This window comes from Telmatherina bonti (genome assembly GCF_933228915.1).
Source record: "Telmatherina bonti genome assembly, chromosome: 21".
NCBI lineage: Eukaryota > Metazoa > Chordata > Actinopteri > Atheriniformes > Telmatherinidae > Telmatherina > Telmatherina bonti.
Genome location: NC_136630.1, coordinates 14,935,822 through 14,953,272, shown reverse-complemented (window position 1 = coordinate 14,953,272; position 17,451 = coordinate 14,935,822). Strand labels below are relative to the sequence as shown.

Here is a 17,451-nt window from a genome sequence, read left to right as displayed (position 1 = left end):
CACTATGTGCAGAAAAATGGACGCTGATACTCTGCTGATTGAGGTTCAGTGAGCTGAAAAAGGTGTGATACTGAATAGACAATGGATTGAATAGTTGTCTTAATGTAATGCTTAAATAATGACCATAAGTCAATGTCGTGCAAACGGAGAAAAAACACATCTTTGCAATTCAATGCTATGGCTTTAAATAGTTAGATTTATGTCATGAACATGCCCAATAGAAATATTCCTAAATAGATAAACCAAACAGGTTTAGGTTAGGTTTAGGGTTTGCTTCATTGTCAGCAAGAAGGAAAACTGTCTCAAGATGCTTGATTTTCTTTCTTTCGCTCTCTCTCTCTCTCTCACACACACACACACACACACACACACACACACACACACACACACACACACACACACACACACACACACACACACACACACAGATTCAAACTCCTCCTTCGTCGTCTGTCTCTATCCTACACAGTTCAGCCTGTTAGTTCTCTCCACACACTCAGGCGGTGTCCCAGACATTACAGTTTTATGGATCTAAAAACAGCTAATCTGGCATTAAGATGAATCAAACATTTCTAAAATTGTACTTAGGGGATCATTTTACGCACTTATGAGAACATCGTTAATCTCGCTTTGCTTCTCATTTTCCCGCTTCACAGTAGAGGTTGCGTTTAGCCGGTTGACCGTCCATCAATGTGCGCTGAAAAGGTGAGTAAGAGAACTATGGGAAGGACAATGCATTAAGAAATAACTAGACATGTTTAAAAGTTTAAAGGAAATAATAGCGTATATAAGTTGGTATTAAGGTATATCTTTTATTTTCCTTTAGTTTGTGTAAATGTTGAAGCTAAAAAAAGGAAGGAAAACAGTTATTTTAGCTGAGTAGCATTTTATCAAGGCTTGCTAGAAGGCTGCAAAAGATGACAATTTATGTATTTTATTTTTTTTATTTAAGTACATAAATAGTTTTTCCTAGTAAGTCATGACCTTCGGTATGGTTAATACATTTTCTGCTCTTTAAGTCAAACATAATAAGCAACTTTTTCTGAAAACTCGTGTGACTGTTCAGTCAAGTTGGTGTTAGCATAGCCTACTGCTAGCATTTAAGGCTAATGAAGCTTCATTCAGACCAAATAGTAAATAAAGCTGTTATGTCATTTTCATTAGTCAGTGGATGCAGCTGTCTTTGTTCTACGAGTTAAATCACTAGTGTCTTTCAAAATATGTTAGATTTAAAAAAAAAAAAAAAAAAAAAAAAAAGCAAGAATAATCTGAGAAATAAATTGAAATATAAATACATAATTTAACGGTGTCATGTCAAATGTTGTTACCCATTGCATTCTGTAGCCTGATTTTAACCCCAAATTTTAAGAAACTTAATATTTTTTAAATGTACTTTCTAAATTATATTTTAGAAATTTAATTTAAAACAGAGTTGCACTATGGGTTTTGTTTAGGTTTACAAAGTTTGAATTAGTGACCAGAAAGATGCTGTAACTGGGTGTTAGACAAGATGTCTGGAGAGATGTTAATGGTAATAATACCGACTGCAAAATTTGGTGTCAATTTTAAAACCCAACTCAGAGTGGATTACATGTTATATCTCAATAGACTGGTTATATCAGACCAGCTGAAAGAAAAACAACAACAACAAAAAAAAAACCCACATACAGCTAAATGTAGTCAATAACATACAATAACAACATAAAAAAATAATTATATAAGAAGTAAGAAGTAGCTACAACCAAACAAAAGAAATTGCTGACTTATTTTATTAAGTAATTACCAGAATGCTGTGCATCTATCATAAATTGCATTTATTGGGAGATCCTAAAGCTAAGAGACACATTTTTTAAAACTGTAAATAATTTATTGCTTTGTGTGTGTGTTTGTGTTCAAACTGTAAATTTGGACTTAGTTGTCCAGAAATGCCACAAAATGTCCTGAAGCTGCTTTGCCGTTTCATTTTTTAAGGTGTTCTGCAACCTTAAGACTTGAAATATTTTTCAACAATTGAAAAATATAATTACATGCATTTACAAAGATGAATTACAAATTTAAAAAACAAACAAACTGAGAATGAATAATAATTGTTTTAAACATCTATGCTTGCAGGTTGATGGGGTTTAAAATCTCTTGTAACTCTGCCCAAGTTATCAAGGAGGAGAGGAAGTAATCAAAGGATTATGCAGAGGTAATGGTCAACATTTAAGTGTGTAAATATTTCTTTTATTTTATCACATTTTTTTTGCTGCAGGGCTGTTGTTGTTATCGTTTTGGGAATGAAAGACTCCATAAACCTAGATTTGGCTTTGCACTTCCTCAATGAAATATATGAATATTTAGGAGAAATGTTGCAGCAGTTTTTTTCTATTATTACAACTAAATAATATAGAAATGTAATTATAAGGTAGGTGTATCCTTGGATTAAGCTATGAAAGAGTCATTTTTAGTCTTCAGCTGTGCGGTAAGAAAATGGATGGTTTGTGCTGTCAAATTGTACTTTCCTCAACTAACTGTGGATAGTCAACCTAATAGTCTTTGCCAGAGGCGAGTGTCTCAAACCAATTATGTTGCCTCTACTGAATCATTGTTTGTGTTTTGGACCTTTGGATGCTTCAAGATGTTAATCCAAAACATCCTGTGGACCCCACATCCACACCATTGGCCATAAATCATTGCTCAATTTAAGTAAGTTTGAAATGATGGCTTCTGCCTTTGTCGTGTTCAAAACCTGCCTTTAGCATGTTTCACATTTCTAAGGCAGTAGAATTGGCTTTTGCGTGCGTCATAGAAACAACAATAAAATTTCATCCAAGTATTAGCTCCCTGGCTGAACAAAGACAGATCCTTGTTGTAAGTCATCCCCTTTTTTATTCCACATTTTCCCCACACTCGAGCTTTCCACAGAGCAGTGAGTGTCTAATTAGGGTAAAAAAAAAAAAACCAGAATACCTGAAAGAGCAGTCTCAGCAAGCTACAAACTTTTTACAGTTGCCTTTTTGAGTAAATAGTTGGTGTTTCATACTCAAAGATAGTGTTTTGGGTGGAGCATCATGTTTACAGCTGTGAAGGAAACCACAAACCTTCATGTTCACAGCTTGAAACCTTCTTAGATAGGCTTTTACAAAGCTGGATTCTTTTACTGGCTCTGCAACAAACAGGAGGCTGCCCGTCCAGGAATCGGAGACATCTGGAGACAGTGCACTGCACCACCCTCAGGCTTTTCAATGTGGCTCTATTAAACTTCTTTCAGAAAAGCACTCCTTTCTGTTACTCTGAACATGTCAGCATTGTCTAGTAATGAGCACCTTGTTAATTTTTTTGTGAAAGGTTGCGCAGTTTGACTTTAAAAGCACCACAAGTCTGAACCAAATTCCCTCATATTAACAGATTTTCACACAACAATAAATATTTAAAAGATAAAGCTCATATGTATAACTCCGAGGTGTCCAAACTTTCCACTGATTTTTCTAATTATTAATCATTTTTCAGTTGAGCCTCTTTATGTAGCCTCTCTTTTTTTATCTGACACATCAACATGAAACTATTAAAACTCTGAACTTAGCCTAAAGAAAGGACAGATAACAGCAGTTTTTACTCTAATTGCAATAAATCATTTGCAAGCGAAGGAGTATTTTCACCAACACCACTAGGAACTTCAACGACTTTTTTCAAGGTGATAAAATATTATTTTTGCCTTTGGTCTATTGCATTTCAAGTTGGGTTAAGATAGAAGATATATTAAGCAAATTAAGTCTGATCAGTTGTGTTGCTTTGTCCAGACCAATTCTTGACATCATCTAAGCAGCCTCAAGAGTCCAGCCAAGCAGACTGCTTCTTGGCAGGATAAATTAAAAATCTGTTAATATTACACACTTTTATGGATTTTGGATGGTTTTGTACCTCAGAGCATAATGACGTGAAGCAATCAGAGATTAACATTCGATTGCTCTAAGTCACTTCTTTATTATCACAATTGCTTCTGCAGCAGAACTGCTGTGCTGATCAGAGCAGTTTACGTAGACAGTTCAATATAGAATCCCATTCATTCTTGTGCTCTCAGACCACCACCGCTCTCTGTGCATGTTTTGTCTTTTCAGTTGAGTAAAGCTGTGTTTAGTGTCTGACTTTGAACGGATTCCTTACTAACAGCAAAGACTACTCCTGTTGAGTAACTTTAAATTAATTGATTTTACAAGTTTTTATGAGGATTAATCCTAAAATGAAATGAAACGCTTGGAATACTTGATCAGTCATAAAGATTTAGAAGATCCAGGTTTATTTTTAATCAGCCCAGCACAGATTTTGGGGGTGAAATTTGTTTCCTCCAGTGCTTTGTTTATTCTCTGCTTGGTGTGGGCTGAGGTGAGGACCTCCTGATAAACTTTGGTGGAAAAGTGGAGATGATTTCAACAGTTGAATTGCAGCTTAAGAAGTCTTTAAGTCCCATATCACCTCATTTGAACAGCCAAGTTTATTAAGAAAAGTAATGGTTTTATTTCATAGTATGTAAAGCCGAATGTATTGACTTGTGTACTGTGGCATTGTGGACATTTGCATGAAAATGTCCATATTTGAATCGAATCAGTGCAGCCCATGACTGTCATCTACAAACCTTACATTTGTCTCTCATCTGAACCAGTGCAGTTTTCACTTTATTTTTCCAAACTTTCCTTTTTGTTTGATAAAGTTTAGGTACCAAAATCACATGGACAGGGACTAAAAATGTGGTAGCTGAGGCAGAAAAACATTATACCTATAAATTTACCTTTTTACAATGTTCAGGATGTGATCTGTCAGAAATGTTCTTTACACAGCTTAAGGAATGAGAAATCTCAATGTATCTGGAAAAGCCCAACACATTTTACCCATTGACTATAAATTTACTAATGAAATAGTCAGTGCTTCAGTCACTGTTTTATCCAGGTTGCACTGTCAAGGCAACATGATATGACAGTTTTCCTGCAGTGCCATGAAGAATCTGACCTTGAGCATTACACCTGACCGATGTCTGATCTCGTGTTTGGGAAATGTAGCATGCATACCTTGGTTTTCACCTTCACTGTATGACTGAGTTAAGCTGCAAAGAACATAAATGTTAAATAATGTTTAGTCTGAAAGAGAAATATCCTCAGTATAACAGATTTATTAGTGCAGTAATTCTGTGTAGTCCACGTTTGTAAAAGGGCTCCATTGAAGAACAGCAATGTGTGTACACATTTTTACCTCTGGGAAGGCGGTTATGTTTTCAGCACTTTGGGTTCAGCTGTATGTTAGCAACATCTGAGTTTTGAGTCTATGCTGACATGCATTTGCCAGTTAAATAAGATATAAAATACACTAATATCTATAGGTTTATGACTTATAATTAAATGTGCTTTACAGTGTGCAGCAGCTTGTTTTGCTTTGCTGATGAGCTGACATTGAATGGTGTGGCGGACCGTCCCAGTTTCTGGTCGTCACTAAGATTCGTGTTTGGGTGGTGATACAGTAGCTGTGCCACTGGCCCTCCAAATGGTGCATTACACAACACGGCCAGATGTGCAGTTTTAAAGGGCACGTGAGTCTTAATGAGACAGACAAGTTTTTCTTTTTTCTTTACAGAGTCAGACAGTCAGGATGTATCTTAACTTATACATTTTAAGTAGCTAGATCTGTCTCAGTATAAAGAATAATTGTCATTACATCAATATAAAGTTGTCACTTCCTGCTTGTAGGTTTATTTTCACCTTGTCCAATAAGCAGTATGTAGGGGTTAGTGGATCTTTTATATCTGGAACATAAATACAGCTGATGATTTACTCTGTTAATATCAAAATAATAAAAAATGTGTTAATGATTTAATTTTGCATTGTTGATTGATTTAAAAAACAAAGCAAACCCCAGTATTGCCTGTGGTCAGGACCCTCTGAAAATAACAGACTCCTCCTCAGACGTCACAGAAAACTGACAAAAAGAAAAGCTATTCGACACTTTGATAATATCACTTAATTTATACAGAAACAATACCAGATCAGCTTCAGGAATATTCCTTTATCACCTCACTGAACTATAATGCTTTAGCATTTCTAGTAGTGAGATGAGTGCAGTGTTAGACTCAAACATACAGGTGTCTTCAGGTCAAACAGAGTGCCGTATCCGTGCATCGAGTTAATCTGAGGACAACAATGATTTTGATTTTTGATAACATTGACTAAATAAATTAAACTAATTTAGGAATGTATGTGCACTTTAAAAGTTTAACTCACTTGTCATTTTCTTTGTTACATAACAGTTTTTGTTACTTATGCCAGAGTTCATTGTTGCTACTTTATAGGAATTATAGTTAGATAGTTTTATACATTAATACCACAAGTTGTAAGGGCACAGCTGGTAAGGATTACTTGTAAGAGCTGTTATTATTATATTATTATGTTACTATTATTATTATTATTATTATTTAGAAATGAACAGTTAGTGAAGCATGTCTTAGAAAGTACAAGGATGGGTCTCTTTTTAAATAGTTTTTTAAGTTGATTTTAGTTTGGAGAAAGGTTTGCCTCATGGACAGTAGCAAAGTACCCATAGCCTTTAATGCCAACAGAAGCAACTTAAAAAAAAAAAACTTAGATTACAGTAGAAGAGTGTGTATAATAAAGATGGCCTATTTATATCAAGTGTTTGGAAAAGAGATGATATGAGACAAAAAACAAAAAGGCTGAATAACTTCAGGTTTTTTTCTTCCCCATGTGGGATGAAGGCTAGAATTCCTATGATGTGATTTGTGAGTCCTGCAATGGTATTTTTCTTTTCTTTACATGGGAAAAATATTTTGGGTTACTGTGGGAAGACAGATCTGGCTATTTAACATCATTTTTCACTTCTGGGTGAAAACAGCAGCAAGTTGTGCTAAGCTGAATACAGAACCATATGGTAAAGTAATTTGGAAAAAAATAGCACACTCCATCATATGAAGTCAGCTCCAAATGTTAGCTTGATATTCACCTTATTTTACATAGTTTAAACTGTGGAATTACCTACAGGTGAATCTAAGATTTCTTGAACTTCGTTAGGGATTTTATTTACATTTGCTTCAAAAATGCCCATCAAACTCCAGAAGTAAATACATTTCTTTGAGCCTATGTTCATCATATTTCTATGAATGCAAGTTCAAAGACAACTTTGCGAAGAGACGCATCTTACTGGCAGTCTATGAGGAAATAAAGCCTGGCTTGAGATGCACAGTACTGTACATCTAAATAAATCTCAATCAAACTTAAAATGAAGCTTATCTCTCCAAATGGTTAAAAAGCAGCCATTGGAAAACATGGTTATAATCAGTTTGACAGGCTGAAAAAAAAAACCACTCAGCTCTAAGGTAGTACTTCTAGTTTGGCCTGTTTTGTAGCAACACTTTCTGGGAAAAATATCTGGAGGCAAAGTTCACCAAACTGAATTTGCTGTTGAGATTATGGTCCACAGAGCTTGGTGCTTTATTTTTAATCTACATAATAACCTATTTAGTGGTCCGTTTTATTTAAAAATGTATAATATTGTCCATGTTACCATTAATAATATTAAGTATTTCTAACAAGTTTCAGATTATTTTAATAGTCCCTGTTAGCATAAGTTAAAATTAGATTTTAATGTGTGTATGTGTAAAACTGCTCCACCTAGTCAGGTTTAAGAGGCAGGTTTCTACTTTTTATGTTTATACTTCACCTTCAGCAGATTCTTTAACTAAAGGTGTAGCTTTTCATAGTTTGATTTGACTCATGACTGAATCATAAGTTGTGTCGGTATGACATAAAGGTAAATTCCTTTTTCTCTTTCTATCTTCACAGGGGAGTAACAGGAGGCATATGCTGCCTCTCTGTGTAATTTACCTGCCACTACCATGAGTTGGAGCTTCCTGACTCGCCTGCTGGAAGAAATACACAATCATTCCACATTTGTGGGCAAGATCTGGCTAACTGTCCTCATTGTTTTCCGGATAGTCCTGACAGCTGTGGGAGGCGAGTCCATATACTATGATGAGCAGAGTAAGTTTGTCTGTAACTCCGGCCAGCCTGGTTGTGAGAATGTTTGCTACGACGCCTTCGCTCCACTCTCCCACGTCCGCTTCTGGGTCTTCCAAATTATTCTGGTGGCAACGCCTTCACTCATGTATCTCGGCTATGCTGTCAACAAAATCGCTCGTACAGAAGAGCAGGGAAATGCTGGTGGAGCAAGCAGCTTTTCACAAAGGAAACCCAAGAAGCCCTATCTTGCTGGCAGAAAGCAGCATAGGGGCATTGAAGAGGCTGAGGATGATAATGAGGAAGACCCCATGATCTACGAAGTGACAGAGGTGGACAGTGATCGTGGTGGGGCAGCAAAGGCAGACAATAAAGAGAGGCAAATGAAACGCAAAGTTCGCCATGATGGACGTCAGCGGATCAAAGAGGATGGATTGATGCGTATTTATGTCCTCCAGCTGTTGGCCCGCTCCGTGATGGAAGTGGCCTTCCTGTGTGGACAGTATGCCTTGTATGGGTTTGCTGTTCCCGCCAGCTATGTTTGCTCAGATCTGCCATGCCCACATAGTGTGGACTGCTTTGTGTCAAGGCCAACTGAGAAGACCATCTTTCTCCTCATCATGTATGCTGTCTCCCTTCTCTGTCTGGTACTCAATATATGGGAGATGCTTCACCTTGGCATCGGCACCATCTGTGAACTGATGCGTTCCCGCCGGCTGCAGCTCTCTGAGGACGAACTGTACGGACTGGCAAGAGGAAATGGAGTTCTTAATGAGGCAGGGTTGAGTGGGGATGACTACAGCAGCTACCCTTTTACCTGGAACCCACCATCAGCCCCACCAGGCTACAACATCGCCATCAAGCCTCTTGTGGTGTCAAAAGGGAATCACAACCAACCCCTCCCCATCACTGATCTCACTAATGCTAAGATCACGTGTCGACAAAACCATGTGAATATTGCCCAAGAGGAGCGGCGGCAGCACGCTAATAATGATGAAAACCTGTGCAGAGCTGGAAAGGCAGATGCCCCCAGAAATGCTCATAAGGACATCATCGGTCAGCCTCAGAACAAGCTAAAGGCAGACAATCAGGTCTACAGTCAGCAGCAGCAGAGCCACAATAACAACCACAGCAAGCCTAACCGTGAACGTAAACACCGGCAGACCTCCAGACACGCCTCCAGCAAGGCAGACACCGAAAGAGGCAGCAGCGGCACCAGTAGCAACAGCAAGTATGGAGTGATAAAGGGTTCTGAATGGATATGAAAGATCTCTTTAAACGATGCAAAGACTGTGCAGACACAGTGTTTACAACAGTAATAATATTATACAATAGGGCAACAAATTTTAATTTACAATATCAGCATTAACTAGCAATGAAAATCATAAGCAAAGATGTTTTTGTCAGGAACAACCTGACACTGATGGTGCTGTCCAATAACCAAACTTTACCGTTTACCACACCTTTACCAACTTAGCTGTTCTTACAGGTGACATATTGCACTTTTAATGCAGCTATACTGCAGATATTGGCTTTAATAAAAAAAAAAAAAAGTGAATTAGAGTTTACACAAGTGTACTAAGAGTCCGTCTTTATTAGTGTCTTTATGAGTTTGAAAATATGTTTATTCAAAGGTTCATCTTAAAAGTTGGTCTGGACCAAGCCTTTCCATTTCAGGAATAAACAAAAGATCCCAGGGGCAATAACAGTAAATTTGAGCTTGTGTTTCAGTTTTACGGCTTTTTTTTTTTTTTTTTTAGCATTCTGCAAAGAGCAGTGATAAAAAATAATAGCTACACTCTGCCACTAATGTATAAATAAGAACTAGCAAAAAGCAAAAAATCGGATTCGAAGTAAACAAGATGAGAACTTACTGAAACTCCTTACTTAAAGAAATTTCCAGTTAAAACATTTAAAAGAATAAATTAATCTTTAGTGGTTAATTTGAAAAAACTTTTGTTTAGGATTTGGGTGCCAGTTTTGAATAAACAGGACCTTCTGTCCTGTCATTTGAAGTGCCTTTCTTGAACAGTAAGAGCTGCTCCACATTGTTTCTGTTTGACTTTATGTTCAGCAGCTGAAGAGATATTTTTTCTATCAAAATGTTATCATTGCCATGGATTAAAAAGAGGACAAGTCTGGCTGTCTATATGAAAAGTTTCTTTCAAAGTCTGGAATTATATTGTTTTTGAGAATGCAAAATGGTGTGTGTGTTCTTTTTTCAGTAAACCAGTTTTATTGTGGATCGCTGTCTGTAGCTACAATGAAAAGCAATAAGTATGTTTCAAATGTTTCATTTGTTTATTTTACAGTTTGTGTCATTTTGGGGAGAAAAAATAAGCTTCTATTCATTGATGTTTTGATGCAGTGTCATATAAGTAAAGTGGAAAACAAATTGACAGCATTTAAAGGCATAACCTACATGTTCAGTGTTTTCAGTCTTTATCATACTTAACATTTTTATGTTTTTAACTTGTGTTGCACAGGTTCTTTCATCATTACAGGTAGTTCAGTAGTTTGTGTAATATTCCTATCAAAAGAAACTGCATTTAATCTTTATTCATTTTGGCCTTGTATAAAGACTTACCTAAGTTTGCAGAATTTCAAAGTGAGATGCCAGTAGGGCTTGCTGTTTGCACTGTCATTGTTTCAATTTTTGAAAGATATTTTTATGAACAAAATGTGCATGTTTTAATAAAAAGTTTTAATTTGTCTTATTTTTGTGTCTTTCATGGGTTTCAAGTCTTTCACGTTTTAGGATTAAATATGTGATCAGTGCACTTTAGTTTACTTCTTGTTATTTTGGTCCAATTTTATAATTGTACACAGTGCCCTCTGCTGGGAAATGATGAGAAAATGGCTTGTGCCAGACTTCTGGAGAGGGTCCTGCCTGCAACTTGAGCAGTCAGAAGAAAGCAGCTTCCTTCCTTCATGAATAAATATAAATGGTAAAATTCTCCACAGATTATCTCTAAAGATTTTCTTATCTTCATCCATACCAGAGCAGTTACTTTAGATGTAGCACAAATTATTCAATTTGCTGAGCAAGTATACACATTAAAAAGTATGTTCATTTTGAAGGTAAAGAAAAATAGTGGAAATTTGTCCCAAATTTTCAAAACTACTGTATTTAAAAACATTTTAGATTTTTGTCTTTGTTACAAGAGGTATATTTTAAGACACTTAAGCTTGCCATTGATTTCTCATGAATCAACCCTACAATGCAAGAGGAGAAACAAATAAATCGATTTTTTTTTAAAATGAAGACAACGTGGAACTAAAAACAAATTGTTATCTAGAAAAATATGATAATTTTTGTCATGCTCAAAAAACACGAGTACTGCACACGTCGATAAGCTTTCTGGTAAGTCTTTATTTGTGTACATACGTTTATTTGGTTGTACCGGATGTAACGTAATCGCCACGTTCACGTCTCACGCCGAGTTTTTGAAAAAGCGGCGGTTTGTTTCCGCTACCTCTTGATAAAAACAAAAGTATCACCCATTTCATCGAAGCTTTTCAGTGCAATAACCAGACGTAAGTGGACCGTCGTTTCTCCCTTCAAAGCAAATGCCGTGGGGGATGCTGAAACGAACCTGCTGTTTTATTTCGGTTGTGGAGAATTAGTTTGGCTAATTTAGCTAAGCTAGCTGCAGCCGGTTAAAGCTAACATGTTTGTTCGCCAGCGAGGAGACTGGAATTGCCCAGCTGTGGTCTGATGATACATGATGATAAATGAACACAAGAAAACTTTCCCTTTCGTTCTTTAATTTATAATTTTTTACATTATTTTGGCTAATATATTTGCTAGAACTAATGCGTTTGACCTTTGGCAGAAAATTGCTGGACTTCAAACTTTAATAGATGATTGTAGATTCTCCTTTCAGTGTACGAATTGGTTTTTATTTGCAGAGTTTAGGTATTTAAATCAGATTACTTATAATGATGAGATGGTAATAATGAAAGTGAAATTGAGTTATTATATGCCAGTCTAATAAAGAAAGTTATTAGATATGTAAGTGGGATGTAATGTGTGTTGCTAGCTTTAAAACATGTTTTGCAAGAGATTACCTTTTGGAAAAATGGGATGTTAATAGATAAATGATACAATAAAGCTTACTCAAATATGTCGAAACTGAATGATTAATGATCAATTCAGATTAAATAAATACATATTTTGGATGGGTCTAGTTTAATCAGCATCTCTCCGTAAACCAAGCAATTACTTTAGCTTTTTTTTAGTTTCTTATACTTCAGGGTAGACTTTTAAATGTGGCCAGGCATTTTCGTTTATATTTTAATCTTAATTTGACCTCAATTCATGAAAAACTCGTCTGAATGTCTTGTCACTCTGATCAATACTATATAACCAAATGATGTACTGTCTTTACTTTGACAACATGTCATTTCCTTGTTTGTGCCACTTAAAAACCCAATAATATCTTAAAGGAAAGTCTTTTAAATTGCATTCCGGGAAAAACCAACCAAACAAAAAACATAGCAGTAAACTCATTTGAAAGAGTTAGGTTGCAGTTGGAAAAAAACATACACAAAATATGATTGATTTCTTATTTTTTCATGTTCTTTCATATTTATTTATTATAATTTATTTATTTCTAACTTTGATAGATTTAAAATGATCAAAAAGAGGTTTTACTTGGTCATGGCTGTCTGGACATGAGTGTTTATGTTTACGCATTTAATTAACACCTGTTTGGGTTTCCTTAATTTTGATTTCTGATGTTCGATTGTAATCTTTTGGGTTTCCCTTCTGCACCAGGATCATGGAATCGAAGCAGTTTTCTAAGGAGCGAGGACTTCTTGGAAGACTGTCTTCAGGGGAAAAGAAGCTAAAGGGAAAGACTTTCTACCTTGACAATGTGGGGAAACGCTCAACAGCCCTGCTTTTGGAGGCCATATCTTTTTTAGGAGGGGTAAGCTTGTGTGAAAATGTTACTGAAGTGTGTCTTACAAGCGCTAATGGAAATTAATGCAACAAAAAAAAATAATGTGTATTTTCTTTTAGGCTAAAGAATCATTGTAAGGTTTTTTTACTTGGGTATCAGCAGCAGTGGTTCAGGTGGTAGAGTAGGTTGTCCTAGTCAAGACATTTCACTCACCATGCCTGCGGTGGTGGCATTGCTGGGGTATGATTTTGTGTAAATGTTTGGTGTTGGTCTGAGAGGCTGTTGGCAAAGACTTGGTACCATATTTCTATCAGTCTGCCCCTGGCCTGCTGTGGATACACATGTAGCTTACCATCAATATAATCACTTTGATTACAAGAATTTTCTACAAGAATTTGGCTAAGATGACAGTAATTATTGCTTATTGCCAGGAAAATGTTGTAGTTTAGTTTTCTTTTGAGAGTGATGTGTTCATCAATCATGTACATAACGACCCAAATGAAAAGCTTAACTGATAAGAGTTCAATACTCTCCTCCATTTTGCTTATTTGATTTCCAAGTTACTGTGATGGACTAGCAACCTGACCAGGTTTTTCCCTGACTCTTGCCCAGTGATTGCTGGGATTGACTCCAGCTTCCCTGTGACCCTTAATTGAACCATGTGGTTAAGAAATGAATAAATGAATCCTAAGTTAGACTGCGTAAAAACAACGTTTTGAGACTGTACTAAAAATAAACTGAGCAATAACTTACGAACTTTTTTGTTGTTCTGAAGAGGGTTGAGAGTTTCCTCCACAAAGATGTGAGCTTTGTACTAACTGGAAACCATGAAGGCCAAACGGATGAGAAGTGTGTCGTTACCAAAGGAGGGGCAAAGGGTAAAGGAACTCAGCATCCAGTTACGCTGCAGGAGAGGGGCTTTACCAATCCTGAACAGCAACCAGGAACTCCTAGACTGACGGTGAGTCATTTAAACATGTTTTAAAACCTGTGATCAAATAACCTGAAATCTTTAACATAAGGCTGCTTGGCTTTAAAGTATGGAGAGAGGGAATGCCATTGATTATATAATTTACTTAATTTTTTGTGGAGGTGCATACCTGCCTGCATCATAAACATAAAAAAACTATCATTTAAATATAAGGTGATGCAATTAGTACTGGAACAACAAACAAAAGAAGAAACCCCTCTTCCTCTGGCGGATGAGCCATCCTTTATGGTTTTCCCTTGGTGATGTGTCAGCAGCGAGAGACCTTTGTGTGGTATTTTGCTAAACGCAGAATGCTTCAGAAACATTACTATTCGCAACAGTGGTCCGTTAGTAGGAAAGCAGACTTGAACACAAAGTGTTCTAGGCTATGAGATCTCTTGAGTTTCATTTTGTCTAGTAAAAATAATTGGTTGGTTAAAATAAATAATTGACACATATTCACTTTATTGTTTTGTGTGGAGAAAAATTTATCAGATAAAAAAAAAAGAAGTTATTTTTGCCTCTTCATGATGCATTTTTTGCAGCTTACTATCTGGAGCGATTTATAGTCTGGAAAATAGCCTAAGTCTGTCTCAGTTCTGATTGATAATCAAACAGACTCCAGTAAATCGTTTCTTCTCTGTATCACAAAGTAAAAAAAAAAACCAAGACTATATGTTGCTTCTTCCTACTAATTAAATGTGTTTTGTTCAATATTGTCTGAATAAACAGTCTGCAGCTTATCTGCCATTCAAAGCTCTCATTCAAACATTTTTAAAACTTTTAATTTTTTTTTATTATGCAGAAATTGTTTGAGATAGTACTAGTTTCAATTATCCTGATTCAGTGATTAACAGCTTCTGGCCTTATCCCTTTGGGTCCCACTGAAGTATTTATGGATTGAGAAGTACTGTAAATCTGTAAACATTAAATGTGTGATCTGTGTATGTCTCCACAGGCTTGTGGCAGCAGAGGAAAGGCTATGCTTGAAAAAGCTATTCGCAATAATGTAAGTCAGGAGCTAAAATGGGTTGTAACATATTAATCAGTGACTTCTAAGTTTATGATGATTGCATTGATATTATTTTTCGGAATGTTATGTCTTGCAGGAGCGACTGCAGAAGAGCTGTGTTTTATCTAATGCAAAATCATGGGGAGTAAAAATTTTGCTTGCGGATGGTATCCTTTTAACCGAGTGATGATCAGATATTACTGAGCATGATTAACTTGTAATGAGGCTGCGCTAGCAGAAGATGGCACCGTTTGAGTACTTTTGATTTGTTCTCATCAGTGGTTTTTGACCAACAAACCTTCTTTTGTTCAGTGTGGGACAATTTAAAAATTGAAAACCTGGTATTTTTCTTTGGCCTCATGCACTGGTAAGACTAGATGTTTTTCCTACCAGAATGTAAAAGCAAACAAAAACCTGATCTTTCTAATACTTACATAGTACATACATTTACATAGTACTTTCAAAGGTCTCAAATATATATAATAAATAAAATAATTTCTAAAGAGAAAAAGAGTTCTTCTGTTGCACATGATTTGTTTTTAAATGTGGACATAAAACACATGCGTGTGATTTGATTGATTGAACTTTATTCATCTCACAGTGGATAAATTCCATTCCAGTGCAACCCGTCCAAGATTAGGCAGAAACATTGCACACTGAACGTTTGTAATTGCTGTTTTGAAATGATGTGTTCCTTAATGCCGTAACAGATGTCCTTTCATATGTGAAACAACTGACTCGAGACAGCTTCAGTGCTAAAAACAAGAGAACAGAGGTAAGAGTTTAGACTGATTGTTTTCATCAAGTTTGATCTTTTAAGGAGAAAATAAAGTCACTTTGCATGGATTAGTTTTTTTTTTTTTTTTTTTAAACAAATGTTCTTGATACTGTTGGAAAAGTTAGAAGCACTGTAATCAGAATAATTGTAATAATTTGCAAGACTCATTGAAATCAGCCTTACGATTTAATGTTTTTTTTTATTGTTGTCATAAATGCAGAAAGCCTCGATCAACCAAAGTTTTCCTTCTGTCAAAGGTTAGATTCATCACAAGTTCTTCAATTCTGGTTTCTCGCCACATTGTTTTGCTTCATTGATTTAATTGCTTTTCTATTAATCGTTATTTCTCCTGTTCACAGCTGTAGCGTTGAGGTCTCCATATCTTAAAATTGAAGACATAAGCCGGTAGGTTTCAGTTTGAGTGGTTTATTTTGTGTAGTGGTTCAAGTTCTCTTGAAAACAAAGTTTCTTTTCCTTAGAAAGCCATTAAAATGTCTTTTGAACAGTTTCTTATGAAATTATTAAAGCCAAGTCCACTTCTGAAATCCTCAATATTTTCATTCTACTCAAATAATTCAAGCAAAAAGAAAAACGTACGAGTGACAATCCTCATAATTCTTCAGTCTTAGATAAAATACCTTTTCTTTTTGCTGGCCATGTATAATGATGACTGTAAGGTAAAAAATTTCAGGTCTTACTGAGAAATAAGTGTGCAGGTATGCATTTCATCCAGACGATTGTCTTAATTGAACCTGTTAAGAAGTCCCATGATGTAACGTGACAAGCGGCTCCCCCCACCTCCTGTGGAGCAGCTCCCCAGGAGTCCAGAGCTCGAGCAGATTCGATTTCTTTTTGATGAAGCTTTGTAAGCAGCACTGCCTCTTCCTGCAGGGGACCTCTATGTGTTAACGGGTCCTTTTATTTTCCCTCTCTTACATTCATTGACGTACTCTGGCTAAGTTTGGATTGTGACGATGAACCTATGATATCGAGAAGCCCAGCTAGGGTCACTGTCAATTCAAACAGCTCAAGTTTTTCTTAGTGCTTGGAAATGTTTCCTGTTGACAAATGTTTAAGGATTTAAAAGAAAAATACTGTCTCTGCCAGGAGGGTATAAAAATTACAGCATTGTTGCACTGTTTTTTGTTTTTTTTTCTGGTTTTATGCCCCAACACATTTTCTTCTTCTTCTCTTTTTTTATGCAATATATCCAGAAAATACAAGCCCTTGCATATGCAGTCTATGACCTTTCCTGCTCTGTACTACTCCGGCCGATTCAGCCCCTTTGAGCCTCCTCCTCCTCCTCGGTTTGAGAAACAGTCGGAGCAAAGAAACGATAAAACAAGGTTTGCTCAACTCAAATATAACAGTACATTGATAGGGGACAGTCTGGATTTGCATTTATTGTGTGAAAGTGATGGTAAAACAAAATGAGAAATAATTTTTTCAGAGTTTAACGCTGTTGAAGTCTGTTAAACTACCAATTTATTCTTTTGTAATTAGGGAAAAGAAAGATGAAATTCAGGAAAAATCTCAGAGTCTGCCCAGTTTTATTCCTTCAGCTTGGCGGCCACGCAAAAAGGACGTCTCTTACTGCGAATGCTGTCGCCAGTCCTTCAGTAATCTAGAGGAGGTGAGAATCTTTCAGAACTGCTTTTTTTCTTTTGCTTGCAATGTTTTCCCCATTCACCACATGATGTCATCTCTGTCTTTGTAGCACTTACAGACTGATCAGCACCGATCATTTGTGCTGGATCACTCAAACTACACATCAGTGGATCAGCTTG

General features: G+C 36.3%; 1 protein-coding gene across 1 annotated transcript; it reads left to right on the top strand.

Moving 5' to 3' along the window:
• Window positions 1–655: 655 nt before the first annotated feature.
• LOC306771689 (gap junction gamma-1 protein-like) lies at window positions 656–9,262 on the top strand (the record flags this gene model as incomplete). Its single annotated transcript, XM_079260967.1, has 3 exons — window positions 656–705; window positions 2,113–2,191; window positions 7,824–9,262. Exon 3 carries the CDS (start codon window positions 7,877–7,879, stop codon window positions 9,260–9,262), a length of 1,386 nt encoding a protein of 461 aa, XP_079117093.1. The 5' UTR covers window positions 656–705; window positions 2,113–2,191; window positions 7,824–7,876.
• Window positions 9,263–17,451: the final 8,189 nt, after the last annotated feature.